This window comes from Ptychodera flava, chromosome 1 (genome assembly GCF_041260155.1).
Source record: "Ptychodera flava strain L36383 chromosome 1, AS_Pfla_20210202, whole genome shotgun sequence".
Taxonomy (NCBI): Eukaryota; Metazoa; Hemichordata; class Enteropneusta; family Ptychoderidae; genus Ptychodera; species Ptychodera flava.
Genome location: NC_091928.1, coordinates 62,456,906 through 62,472,312, shown reverse-complemented (window position 1 = coordinate 62,472,312; position 15,407 = coordinate 62,456,906). Strand labels below are relative to the sequence as shown.

General features: G+C 36.7%; 1 protein-coding gene across 2 annotated transcripts; it reads right to left on the bottom strand.

Annotated features, from left to right (window-relative positions):
- Positions 1–1,106: 1,106 nt before the first annotated feature.
- On the bottom strand, positions 1,107–15,210 carry LOC139142614 (kelch-like protein 12). Of its 2 annotated transcripts, none has more exons than XM_070712631.1 (3): positions 15,027–15,210; positions 12,288–12,957; positions 1,107–9,908 (listed from the first exon to the last, which is right to left on the bottom strand). In XM_070712631.1, the coding sequence occupies exon 3, from the start codon at positions 8,457–8,459 to the stop codon at positions 6,237–6,239; it is 2,223 nt and encodes a 740-aa protein (XP_070568732.1). In that variant the 5' UTR covers positions 8,460–9,908; positions 12,288–12,957; positions 15,027–15,210; the 3' UTR covers positions 1,107–6,236. The 2 variants fall into 2 exon arrangements, with proteins under 2 accessions (XP_070568732.1, XP_070568723.1); XM_070712622.1 differs by having other exon boundaries at positions 1,107–8,947; positions 12,655–12,957.
- Between the last annotated feature and the right edge of the window lie 197 nt (positions 15,211–15,407).

Here is a 15,407-nt window from a genome sequence, read left to right as displayed (position 1 = left end):
GGTTAGAAATTTCCCAAACTATCTAACCGCTGCTCCGTTTGGCTCCATTTTTCAGAATCAGAACCTTGGAACCATTCTGAATATCTGTACCAAATATCAATGCAGTCTGTTCAGCGGTTTTTGACTTTTGTCGTTTACAGAAAATGGACACACGGTTAAAGCTAACCCTATATCACAACTTCCAGTTGTGATAAAAAGTCCCCCCTGGAGCTGACAAAAAGTCCCTAAATGGCTAAATTTTTGTCTCATGAAATTCCAATAAAGAAACCTGCTTTGCAGATTTAGCTCATATTTGAGCATATAATTGACTTTTTTCCAACATCGATCACCTAGCTGATCAATTTTTGGATGGAAAGCCTCTACAGGTACATAAGCTTTAATGCAGCGAAAAACTGACAAAGACATGAAATAAGTTCAGACAGGGCAAAAAAAAGACTAGCAAAACAGACAATTTTCTACACTTTGCATTGACATTGACTTAGTGTCATTGACCCTACAAGTACACTTGAGTAAAGGAACTTTCAGCATTCAATTCTTTGCCCTTTTTGGTCCCCATTAATCAGGGCAACATGGCCGATTGTTTTGTAGCTAAATGTCTTGTAAAAGGCAACACTCTACGTTTTTGACATTGCATTAAAGCTTACCTACCAGTGGAGGCCTTTGGTCCAAGTATTGACCTACTCAGGGGTTTTATGTCAGAAAAAGGTCAAATGTATGCTTGAATATAAACTTGACATATTCAGAAATTCGCTTTTTTGAATTGCGAGAGAAAAAAACAGGAAGATTCGGCCATTTGGGGACTGTTTACCGCTCTGTCGGAGCCTTATTTTTTGCCTGGTGTGGACAAAAACGCCCTCACACAACTGAGTATTTGCCACTGCTTACTTCAGAGCAGTGGTACGCAAGTTTTTGATATGGACGGCCAGACATCCATATACCCATACACCCATATCTACATACAGAACAGACATATTACATACAGATATTTTTACATCATATAACCTCCCAGTTGCAATATATGTATGGCAAATGGGAGCTAATACGCATCACCAAGTAACTTGTGGTCATTATACATTGTTGGTATGAACAAAAACTCTCATAAAATATCTACTGAGCATATAACAGTTCTTATATTAAGTTTTAGTATTTACATGAAACAACTTGTGTACATTTTACATACTGTCAAAAACTAATAAAATATCTGAGCATACATGTATTTTGAGTTTGTGTTTACATGAATTTCGATAAACAATATGACAAGGGAGTAAACCTTCTTGAGTTATTGCTATCTAAAATTTTGTTTATCATTGCAATTATAAATTGAATTCTGATATGAAGTCAAAATCAACAATATGGAAATACTTCAAAGAGTTGACAAAAATAAAACTTCTCACAAATGAATTCTAGTCACCAAATCATGATATTGAAAACTGAGAAAAAAATTGGATCAGGCAAACTTGAGTAATAATGGCCATTCAGATATAACAAGTCATCGTTGATGACACAGTCCCCACTTGTTAATGGGTACATTGATTACATGTCCTCAGAGAGGATAGAGTCCTCTTCATTAATTAGGTTTGTGATAAAAATACTTTGATAGAGATGGCGCTCAATGGCCAAGAATGAGATCCATGGTGATGAAAACATAAAACCAATGTAGGCACCATCCTAAAGTTCATAAAATGAGTCAACTAGGAATTAATCAACAGGATGTTGCAAAACATTTTTGCATACAATCCTAACACTTAACAGATTATCACTGGTACCATATTTCATAAAGTTTGATGCAGTATTTACAAAACTATGAGATCAACATCTGTATCAAGTTTCATCAAATTTGACGTTGTATTAATTTGTGGCTATATCACTCTAATTAGGTAAGTCCATTACTTATGCAATTACAAATTAATTAAAATGACACTGATAAATGTCTTTTTCAATGTTAAAGCAATGTGAGCTTAACATCTGCACAAAGTTTCATGAATTTGATGTAGTATTTCTTGACATATTAGCCTACTTACGAAACTTCAATAATTGACATGTTACTGCTACATGACGTGAAACAAATTGACGAGCATATGTATGAAATAGGTCGATGTCCTTGTACCAACTTTGAATGATACTGGTGGAAATATGTCTGAGTTACGGCTCTGTACATTAGAAAACTGTAACAAAATCACCACCATGCAGCGATATTTGATCTTACTGTTTAAAAAATCAACAAGTATATCAATGTTCATGTACCAACTTTGGATAAGATCAGTTGAGACTTGCCAGAGTTATGGCTCTCGACATGAAACAACCATAACAAAATTGCTACCATGTGGCCATATTGGACCATCTCGTGAAACCAATCCACATACATACAGATAAATAAATCAATGTCCTTGTACCAACTTTGAATAAATTCACTTGATACATGTCTGAGTTATGGTTCCGGACATGAAAAAATCGGGAAAAAAATGGCCACAAGGCGGCCATATTGGATTGTATCACAAAACAAATCAATGTGCATATGCATGACATAAGTCAATGTCCTTGTACAAAGTTTGCATAAAATGGTGAATAAAATCAGTTGAGACGTGCTCAAATTTTGGCTAAGGACATGAAATAATTGTAATGAAATGGCTGCCATGCAGCCATATTGGATCATATCATAAAACAAATTGACCTACATATGTATGACATAGGTTAATGTCCTTGTACCAACTTTGAATAAATCGGTTGAGATATGCTGAGTATAATGGTTCTGTACATGAAAAAATCGTAACAAAATGGCCGAATGGCAGCCATATTGGATCGTATCACATAACAAATTGACATGCATATGTATGACATTAGTCAATCTCCTTGTACCAACTTTGAATAAATTAGCTTAATACATGTGTGAGTATTATGGCTCTGTACATGAAAGCATCGTAATAAAATGGCTGCCTAGCGGCCATTTTGGATCATATCACAAAACAAATCGACATACATATGTATGACATTGGTCAATGTCCTTGTACCAACTTTGAATAAAATCGATTGAAACATGTCTGAGTTATGGCTCTGTACATGAAAAAATTGTAATAAAATGGCCGCCTGGCAGCCATATTGGATCGTATCACAAAACAAATCGACGTGCATATCTATGACATTGGTCAATGTCCTTGTACCAACTTTGAATAAAATTGGTTGAAACATGTCTGAGTTATGGCTCTGTACATGAAAAAATTGTAATAAAATGGCCGACTGGCGGCCATATTGGCTCCTATCACAAAACAAATTGACATGCATATCTATGACATTGGTCAATGTCCTTGTACCAACTTTGAATAAAATCGGTTGAAACATGTCTGAGTTATGGCTCTGTACATGAAAAAATTGTAATAAAATGGCCGCCTGGCGGCCATATTGGATCATATTACAAAACAAATCGACATGCATATCTATGACATTGGTCAATGTCCTTGTACCAACTTTGAATAAAATCAGTTGAAACATGTCTGAGTTATGGCTCTGTACATGAAAAAATCGTAATAAAATGGCCGCCTGGCGGCCATATTGGATCGCATCACAAAACAAATCGACGTGCATCTGTATGACATATGAAGTAATCCTTGTACCAAGTTTGAATGAAATCACTCCCTGCATCTCTGAGATATCTGCGTGAACGGACGGACGCACGGACGGACGGACGGACGCACGCACGCACGGACATGACCAAACCTATAAGTCCCCCCGGACGGTGTCCGTGGGGACTAAAAAAGTGCAACAAAACGGGTGTAAGGTGGCTACATGAAATTACTATTGTTAAAATTACTGACATGGATGGGTACACTGGAATGGCACAGTATACGGAAGTAGACACCAGAGTACAATTCCTTATACTAACGTTAAATTAACATTGGTTTAGGTTAAATCATGTTTTAGGAACAAATATTGAAAGTCTAAACAGTCCATGTACACATGATCCATGTGGAAGGAATTCAAATGGACCATGGTACAAACAAACCCATGTGCGCAAACGTGAATAGAAATGTATGCGCTTGTACAAATGGATTTGTTTGTACCGCCATCAGGTGATCACTTGGATGTACTGATTCTGTAGAACACATCACGTCATTTTTTATTCCGGAATATAAGCATTAATAATTACAACTATGGACAGAATCAAGACTTGCACATAAAGCATCATTGAGGGCAACACTACAATAAGTTTTCATTAAAAACAAATCAATTTTAAAGAACAAAGACCATAAAGTTCCTTTAACATCTGGTAAAATTTAAAAAGCTTTCATGAGATGACTCCAGTTTTGTAATCCTTATCAGGAGAGGTAACACATTGTGTAGCACAAGGTAATTTGGGCAAAACTGCACAGCTCTTTCAGTTTTCAAATATTTTCACTTTTTTCAAATAACAGTAGTCACTAAGATATTTACTACCACTATGAACTGTATAAGAACAGTAACAAGTCATAATTGTAATCCTAGATGTATTTTTATGTGAATGTATTACAATCCAAAATCTGGACATCTGTGTTGTATAATGGACACTCCCAATGATTAGCAATTTATGTTTCAAAGCTACTTTGCACACAGCTGAGGCAATAGTTACCTACTTGCATACAGCTCAGGCAATAGTTACCTACTTTGCATACAGCTAAGGCAATAGTTACCTACTTTGCATACAGCTCAGGCAATAGTTACCTACTTTGCATACAGCTCAGGCAATAGTTACCTACTTTGCATACAGCTCAGGCAATAGTTACCTACTTTGCATACAGCTCAGGCAATAGTTACCTACTTTGCATACAGCTAGGGCAATAGTACCCAGATGTGAAGATATGATGGAACTAACAATAATGGAACTGGTCACAGATTTATCTTCTTCTAAGCATTTCAATAGACTTAAGAAAACCCTGAGGTGAAACTGTCCAAGGTAAGAACTGCCATACAACAGAGTTCATTATGACTCTGTAGAATCATCTGTACACTGAACTTTTGTTTCAAATTCTAATAATATTAAAGTGGAGACCTACTTCTCATTTCTGTACTTTTAAGTATACCATACAATTTTGTGCACTATTCTTCGTAATTCTGTTTTGCTCTGATCTCTAATATAAATTACGGTAAAATCTTCAGCAAAAACAGACCAGTGGTCTTTGAAGATCATTCAACAAGTACACACTGAGACAAGCAGCAACATTTTTGAACAGAAAGTTCGATACACAGAATTTGACAGCACTTCAGGTAATATGCGCCTTGGGGACAGATTTTTGGACACTAAAACTGTTCCAATTCTTTCTGATCTACCTCTTTTGGAGTCATTTTGAAGCCGATGGAGTAAACAAAACTTTCACTGTGAGTCTTACTTTTTTTTTTAAATCAACAATTTGTTTTCTGAATACAGGGCTGGCTGACATTTTGAATTTCAAATATCAGTAAATCTTGGGTAATTAGTTTCTCTAGTACCAAAATTTGCACAGTGACCTATGATTTTTAATCTTGGTTTTGAAAGAGAATGGTTGAAATTGATTTCCTTGAGGAAGGTTTGAGCAAAAGTTTAAGTCTTTCACTTTCAAGGTGCTTACTACCTTAATGGCAATGCCATTGTGTAGATTCTATTCGATATAACTTATAAGCATCACTGTCGAGTCTATAGCAATGACATGTAAGTAACACTGTAGTTTATAACAATTACATGTAAGACTCACTGTAGAGTCTATACAACAATTACATGTAAGCATCACTGTAGAGTCTATAACATGTAAGCATCACTGTAGTCTATAACAATTACATGTAAGCATCACTGTAGAGTCTATAACAATTACACGTAAGCATCACTGTAGAGTCTATAACAATTACATGTAAGCATCACTGTAGAGTCTATAACATGTAAGCATCACTGTAGTCTATAACAATTACATGTAAGCATCACTGTAGAGTCTATAACAATTACATGTAAGCATCACTGTAGAGTCTATAACAATTACATGTAAGCATCACTGTAGTCTATAGCAATTACATGTAAGCATCACTGTAGTCTATAGCAATTACATGTAAGCATCACTGTAGAGTCTATAACAATTACATGTAAGCATCACTGTAGAGTCTATAACAATTACATGTAAGCATCACTGTAGAGTCTATAACATGTAAGCATCACTGTAGAGTCTATAACAATTACATGTAAGCATCACTGTAGAGTCTATAACAATTACATGTAAGCATCACTGTAGAGTCTATAACAATTACATGTAAGCATCACTGTAGAGTTTATCACAATGTTTAAATTGTTTGAATGTTGCTAGTTTGCAATATCGCTTACAGCAACCTGGATGCAATGCCTGAAGTGTACGCCATCGTTTTGTGTGAATGTCATACACATCCAGCATCATACCCTTGACATCAACTCCTTCCAAATCATAGACATACTCTTTCATTATCACATAGAGTTTACCATTCAAACTACTAGCACTGACAATATCAACATTTCTATTGAATGTAAAGGGTATCTGCATTGAATGTTTCCATAACATTGTAGATACATCTAAAATCCACAGATTTGGTTCCAACATGCCATCAGTCAGACCAAGGCAGTGTATTTCTTGATTAATCAGAAATGCAACTTTAAAATGGCCAAGGTTTGCTGGTGGATGATATTTTGATAAAAGATACCATTGATTATGACTTGGTAAATAGAATTGCAATGTATCAACACTCATATCACCATTGAACACAAACAATCTACTTCTTTCCTCATAGGATACTGCTACAGGGCTTCCTAAACTGTCTAACAAGGGCTCTCCATTTTTCCAGGAATCAGTGATTGGATCATAAACTTCCACCTCATCCATGGAATACTTTCCGACACTGAGTCCTCCAATGCAGTAAATCATTCCTGATAAAACACAGGCAGCATAGTTCCAACGTTTGACTTTCATGGATGGTTTTTGTGACCATGAATTAGTAACGGAAGAATACTTCCACAACTGACTGGTAACTTCAGGAAGTCCAACATCACTGCAGTAACCCATCACATAGATATCATTATCCAATGTGACTACAGTCACTGGTACAATACCAGTAACTAAACATGGTAATGAATTCCAGCTGCCTGTACTTACTGAGTAAGTTTCAACTGACAAACTTGGGCCACAAAGACTCTCACTTCCTATCATTACGATGACTTCCTTTGTGAGTTTATCACGTGCCCTGTAACGCTGTGTATTATCTTGGCTATCTGATTCTAATGGTGGCTTGTTTGATTCCTCTATACACTTCCTGACTATTGGTGATGTCATTATGTGTGACTCACTTAGTATCATTTCATGGAGATAGTTTTTGTTGACAAACGGAAATCTGACACATTTCATAACATCATTGATTAGAGCAACTCTCATCTTTTTATCATAATTGATCCACTTGACAGCAGCATGGAGTACTGTGTCTTCTTCATTAATATTCAGATTATCATCACTAATTATTTTAATTAGATGATCTTTGGATAATTCCAAAAATTGCTTCGTCATGTAAACTTTTGAGAAGTTAGTCACAGCGAGTTGAATGGCTGCTTGATCAAGTGACGGGCTCAATAAGGCAACTGACATGTTTAAAGCCTGCAAACAAGTTGAAGGCGACAGTTTTCCCAACAAAGAACTGGTACAGGTTTCTGCTAACTTTTCTAAATGGATTTGAAAGTAATTGACAGTTGTAAGCATGTCCTGCATGTCATCAGGCAAAAGTACAAGCTGTGCTGTGTATATGAATTCTATCAAACTCTCAAAGATGTCAGCTGAGATTTGATTCAGCGTAATATGGTGACAGTGTTTTTCATTCATTTCATTTGTAAACATTGCTTTAAAATAATCACTACAGCTTGCAAGCACAGCACGGTGACAAGCAAACTGTTGACCTTCAACTTGAATCTCAGCATCAATCAGAATTTTCAGTTTTCTCATCTCATTTAACTCGGATAGAATTGCTTTGGTGTTATTGACATCAAAGAAATGCTGGTATCGAGGATTTACCCTTGACGAATTCATTGTCTCTGATTTTCTATCGCCAGTTTGTTGTACATGGAAATGATCACATGCTTTCTCTAACGCTGAAAGATGAAATTTCTTTGCAATGCATTTTAAATCTTGAATGTCACTTTCATTGATGACAATATTGGATGTGTAAATGAAATCAATGACTTGCTTTAATACTTTAGGTTTGACATCAGTGAGATTTATCTGATTAGTTTCCATCCATGCTGTCTTGCTTGGTTTGTTGGTATGACTTGTACAACTTGCTGCCATCAACACAATTTTATGACATTTGACCTCTGTGTTACCAGCAACAATTGTCAAATCTGTTAAGCATTCTTTGTCTCTCATTTGGTTCAGCAACATCAAAATATTGCTTTGATGACTAGAGTCTGTCACCACTGTTTTACGGCGTTTGCCAACCTGAGAAAATTTATTGCCCATATCCAGTATTGTTTTATTTCTTTAATCAGTTTACCGTGAACACCATTGGTAATTCCAGTAAGGCCCAAATTTGTCTAAAATTAGACTCTTTCAGTGGACTTGCCACATTCTTGAATCCAAATACAGACACACATTTCCCTGCAGCAAAGTGGTTTTATCAGTCCGATAGAGACCTTGTCTGTATCATTCTAGTAGATATGTCACTGCTTGAAATCAACAATATTCTTGAATCTTGAGAGCCACTTCACTACTTCAGACTACATGTAGCTGTATCCTTCCACTTCACTACTTCAGACAAGCTGTATCCTTCCACTTCACTACTTCAGACAAGCTGTATCCTTCAAACATCCCTGCTGCAGAAAGGTTGTGTATTCACGGCCAGTGGTAGCCTTCCTTCCTACCGTCACTTCACAGGTTGACTGTAACCTTGTTTCCACACATATACTGTACCTTCACACTTCAAGCTGGTAATTCTTCATCTACTTGCCCTGATAGAAAATATAATTTTTCCATGTTATAGATTGACAGTAAATCAACGAAGGAAAGTGTAGTATTAACCCTTTGAGTGCTGTATTTTTTCCCACCAAAATTTTAGTGCAACATTTTACCAATTTTTATGAACTTTTCTGTAATTTTTGATAATTTTGGATCAAATGAACACATTTTATTGGCCACAGTTTTTATCAAAATTTTGGCAAAAATCTGACAAAAAATTGACTGAGGTATATTTTCATAAGGGCGACAAAAATTGACTTTGGCACTCTAAGGGTTAACTGTTTGGCAGTATTGATTATCTTCACAAACACAGTATTTCACTTATCCAGTATTCAACTCAGAAAGAAACTTTTAAATTTTAACTCTATTATTCTTTTTACAGAACAAACATTTAATGGTCACTCTGAAATTTTTATTTTTGTGTTATTACAGGCCTTGTACATTGACTGACACCACATAGGATCACACACCGCATAAGAACAAATAATAACATGTTGATAATGACATGGGCCCTGACATAGTAATTTGACTGAAACTCAACTATTTTCAAAGTACATGACAGTGAGGCAAATATGTTCATTTGTTGTTCATTGATGAAAAGCATTTTATTTGTGAAGAATCTTGTACATCATGGGCATTGCCACTGGCACAAAACATGTTATTCCTACACAGAGTTTGTTTATGATAGATCCTAACAGATTGGTTTGCAGTGGTCAATATTGACAACTTTACTGATTTGATTTCATAGACGCTGTGATTTTAAGAACGACAAAAACAACCTGTTTATCTCTCTAAAGTCTGCCTATCTTTTCATTCAGGACATAACAACAGTCAAAACATTTCCTTTTGTCAAAAATGTCCCTGGAAATAAATACAGAGCATGTAGAATGGTTTTGAAGTTTTGATTGTTTGACTGTATGGCCCAATTGTTATCTACACAATTGACTGTTTGACCTTGTATGGCCCAATTGTAATCTACACAACTGATTGTTTGACTGTATGGCCCAATTGTTATCTACACAACTGATTGTTTGACTGTATGGCCCAATTGTTATCAACACAACTGATTGTTTGACTGTATGGCCCAATTGTTATCAACACAACTGATTGTTTGACTGTATGGCCCAATTGTCATCTACACAACTGATTGTTTGACTGTATGGCCCAATTGTCATCTATACACTGATTGTTTGACTGTATGGCCCAATTGTCATCTATACAACTGATTGTTTGACTGTATGGCCCAATTGTCATCTACACAACTGATTGTTTGACTGTATGGCCCAATTGTCATCTACACAACTGATTGTTTGACTGTACAACTGATTGTTTGACTGTATGGCCCAATTGTCATCTACACAACTGATTGTTTGACTGTATGGCCCAATTGTCATCTACACAACTGATTGTTTGACTGTATGGCCCAATTGTCATCTACACTACTGATTGTTTGACTGTATGGCCCAATTGTTATCTACACTACTGATTGTTTGACTGTATGGCCCAATTGTCATCTACACAACTGATTGTTTGACTGTATGGCCCAATTGTCATCTACACTACTGATTGTTTGACTGTATGGCCCAATTGTTATCTACACTACTGATTGTTTGACTGTATGGCCCAATTGTCATCTACACAACTGATTGTTTGACTGTATGGCCCAATTGTTATCTACACAACTGATTGTTTGACTGTATGGCCCAATTGTCATCTACACTACTGATTGTTTGACTGTATGGCCCAATTGTTATCTACACAACTGATTGTTTGACTGTATGGCCCAATTGTCATCTACACAACTGATTGTTTGACTGTATGGCCCAATTGTCATCTACACAACTGATTGTTTGACTGTATGGCCCAATTGTCATCTACACTACTGATTGTTTGACTGTATGGCCCAATTGTCATCTACACTACTGATTGTTTGACTGTATGGCCCAATTGTCATCTACACTACTGATTGTTTGACTGTATGGCCCAATTGTCATCTACACAACTGATTGTTTGACTGTATGGCCCAATTGTCATCTACACAACTGATTGTTTGACTGTATGGCCCAATTGTCATCTACACAACTGATTGTTTGACTGTATGGCCCAATTGTTATCTACACAACTGACTGTTTGACTGTATGGCCCAATTGTCATCTACACTACTGATTGTTTGACTGTATGGCCCAATTGTCATCTACACTACTGATTGTTTGACTGTATGGCCCAATTGTCATCTACACTACTGATTGTTTGACTGTATGGCCCAATTGACATCTACACAACTGATTGTTTGACTGTATGGCCCAATTGTCATCTACACAACTGATTGTTTGACTGTATGGCCCAATTGTCATCTACACAACTGATTGTTTGACTGTATGGCCCAATTGTTATCTACACAACTGACTGTTTGACTGTATGGCCCAATTGTCATCTACACTACTGATTGTTTGACTGTATGGCCCAATTGTCATCTACACTACTGATGTTTGACTGTATGGCCCAATTGTCATCTACACTACTGATTGTTTGACTGTATGGCCCAATTGTCATCTACACAACTGATTGTTTGACTGTATGGCCCAATTGTCATCTACACAACTGATTGTTTGACTGTATGGCCCAATTGTCATCTACACTACTGATTGTTTGACTGTATGGCCCAATTGTTATCTACACAACTGATTGTTTGACTGTATGGCCCAATTGTCATCTACACAACTGACTGTTTGACTGTATGGCCCAATTGTCATCTACACTACTGACTGTTTGACTGTATGGCCCAATTGTCATCTACACAACTGATTGTTTGACTGTATGGCCCAATTGTTATCTACACAACTGATTGTTTGACTGTATGGCCCAATTGTTATCTACACAACTGATTGTTTGACTGTATGGCCCAATTGTTATCTACACAACTGATTGTTTGACTGTATGGCCCAATTGTTATCTACACAACTGATTGTTTGACTGTATGGCCCAATTGTCATCTACACAACTGATTGTTTGACTGTATGGCCCAATTGTCATCTACACAACTGATTGTTTTACTGTATGGCCCAATTGTTATCTACACAACTGATTGTTTGACTGTATGGCCCAATTGTTATCTACACAACTGATTGTTTGACTGTATGGCCCAATTGTCATCTACACAACTGATTGTTTGACTGTATGGCCCAATTGTCATCTACACAACTGATTGTTTTACTGTATGGCCCAATTGTTATCTACACAACTGATTGTTTTACTGTATGGCCCAATTGTTATCTACACAACTGATGTTTGACTGTATGGCCCAATTGTTATCTACACAATTGACTGTTTGACCTTGTATTGTCATCTACATAATAATGACAATAACAATAACATTACAAATTCCACATTGTTTCACAACCATTTGTTCAAATCTTGACAGGAAATGCGTCTTTTATAGTTTTACATGTCACTATGTTAAAAGAATGATAAGACGAGAACAATGATAAACTCTAAACATTAATTCCACCTAGAGCAGTCAGGTAAAACTGCATTTCAGAAAAAGTACATTTTGAATAACTTTAAAAAATCGCCCTGCATGAATTTTTCAAGCATAAATGAAGGTACATCTACATAACTAAATGCTGTAAAGTAATTCTTGTTGTGAAAAAAAAATTAATGACTTGTCCCTGGACAGTAAACACATTAGTTGCTTACATACCATAAATTCACCTCTGCCTGCTCCTTGATATGACCTCAGTGTGCTTGATACGACATTCTTGTGTTTGTTGCCATGACCTCAGTATGATCTTTGACATGACCTCAGTGTGCCCTTTGACATGACCTCAGTGTGTTCCTTGACGTGACCTCAGTGTGTTTCTTGACGTGACCTCAGTGTGTTCCTTGACGTGACCTCAGTGTGTTTCTTGACGTGACCTCAGTGTGATCTTTGACATGACCTCAGTGTGCCCTTTGACATGACCTCAGTGTGTTCCTTGACGTGACCTCAGTGTGATCTTTCCAGCTTCAAAACAGTAGAATCAATAATTGATTTAAATCTTTGAAATACTTTGCTACCAATACCAGACAGTGGAAAAAATCCAACATTATTTCTTATGTTTAATCATGACTGTTACCATGACAATTGTTTAGGCTACAATGCACATCAAATGAACATTTTTTTCACAAGTTTGAAAATAAATTCATGATTAACCATAAGATTGTTCCTAAAAGTTACAATAGGAACATCAGCAGGTGTTGGTAAAGCAAGTATATTTTAAATTTGAATTTTTGAGAATACCACCAGAGTAACTCATCCACCGTTTTGTGATCTGGTACACCACTTCAGATATACAAGGTGATGCTCTGACCATTAATGTTTATTTATGGACAGGGGCAAGAGGAAAGGCAAAAATTAACTGACAAGGCTTGCCGAGCCTGTTTACTTTGGCGTCCGGCGTCCGCTAACCTGCACCCATAAATAAATGTTAATGGTCAGGGTGGAGTCTGTTGTTTCCATTAAATTATCAATGAACCCCCTCCCCCCTCAAAAAATAAAAAATAAACTAAATTTTTGAAAATTTCCCACGCAAAAGATGACGAGGCCCCATTACTTGTATTACACAAAAGTATTCACTGAGCAGTGATGTGTTAGATTCCCTGTTACATGAGCTGTGCAAATTTTTCAAAACTGGAAATTTTTCAGAAAAGTGTCCAAGCTTGGCTCACGAGGCCCCATTACTTGTATTACACAAAAGTATTCACTGAGCAGTGATGTGTTAGATTCCCTGTTACATGAGCTGTGCAAATTTTTCAAAACTGGAAATTTTTCAGAAAAAAGTGTCCAAGCTTGGCTCACAAGTGCTCCATTTATTTTGTGATTGATTATGATCTTTGTACAAGCACAGTCCCTCTGTGGATGGAGGGACTGTGGTACATTGTTAGTCACAATTTACATTTTAGCTCTAGAAATACGATGTTTACGATACTGTGTGTTGCTAATACTATTATTCATATTCACAGGCATGTAAACAAACCACTACTGTGTATTTGTGGTCGGTCATATGGTTCAGCTCAACCAATGAATATGCGAAGGACACGGGATGGTCCAATTATAAATCTACTTGTGTAGACTTTTGTAATTTGCACTGTTCTGGTCTATCAACAACCTCACACATCCATTTGACCTTTATTCAACTGCTATGATTAAGTCTGACTCCTGGTTATAATATGTTAATTAATTATCTGATTATCTGATCTGTCGATATGATGATTATTCATTTGTTGCATAGTCTGATCAATGCACGCAATTGAAGTACCTTACTCTGGACAGTATTGATGCATTGAAAATTTACACTAATATGTCCATTTTAACCAAACCTTAGTCCTTGTGCACATACATTTCAAAATTGTTGAGTAGAAATGCTTTTTGTCTGTTTGTCATACATCAAACATTTAAGTTTAGAACACTTACAAAGCAATGATGGGACCTACTTGGCTACTGACAATATCGTTGCCATGTCAACAACGTTGAGGTCTGGTGATGGGCGCACGCGCATTGAGAGACAGTGCCTTCCACGGCATAAAATATATAGGTCAGTCACCGATGGGGAGAATGAACCTGACTTTTTTTAGTTTTTTTATGACCAAAAATCTAATTCATGACCTGCAACTTACACTATAATGATCTTTCATGTCAAAAAAATGTATGATATTTGTCGGCTTGGTCCCAACATCTAAAGACACATTACTTCCGTGCATTTGTACCCATAGTGTCTGCAAAAACAATTTTATATACTAAATGTACAAAGCTTCATTCGCGATCGCGATCAGTACATGTATTCGTATAATTCATACCGTGGTGTTCTGTACCAAACCCTCCGCCGGCGCTGTCTGTGACACTGAAATTTCTTCCGAAGAGAGACTGAAAACATTCTATGCAGACTCACTTCTACAACCTGCAACCTTTTCACTTGAGTCTTGAGCTGCAAACCCGCAAGTTTGTTGCCTTGTGAAAATGTGCGCCTTCCCTAAGATTATAAACCAGTAGTTTCGCTACACAGTACATGGGATAACACTTTACTAAACACTTACCACTTTACTACTATGTTCCCATTGCCAACTAAGTTACCACGATCGACGTCCCGATCGTCACAACGTCAGCGATCACTGGTGTCATTCTATCTGAAAGTTGACAGTCATATCTTGTCAGGAGGTTGTGCATCGTCAGTACGTTTACACTTTCACAAGGAAAGCCTTGACATATATATAATACACTTGCAATGATTGGAGAACTCGCCACACTGGTGTGTATGGTAGCCAATCATTATTTACGATATACACCAATAAAAAGAGATCGTTTATTTCTTAATAGGGGTGTCAAAGAAGAGAATATCGGGATCGAAGAATATTTTCCTTTATTTGGAGCATATGCAACAGTGGAGCATATTAAAGCGCAATAATGACATAAAACAA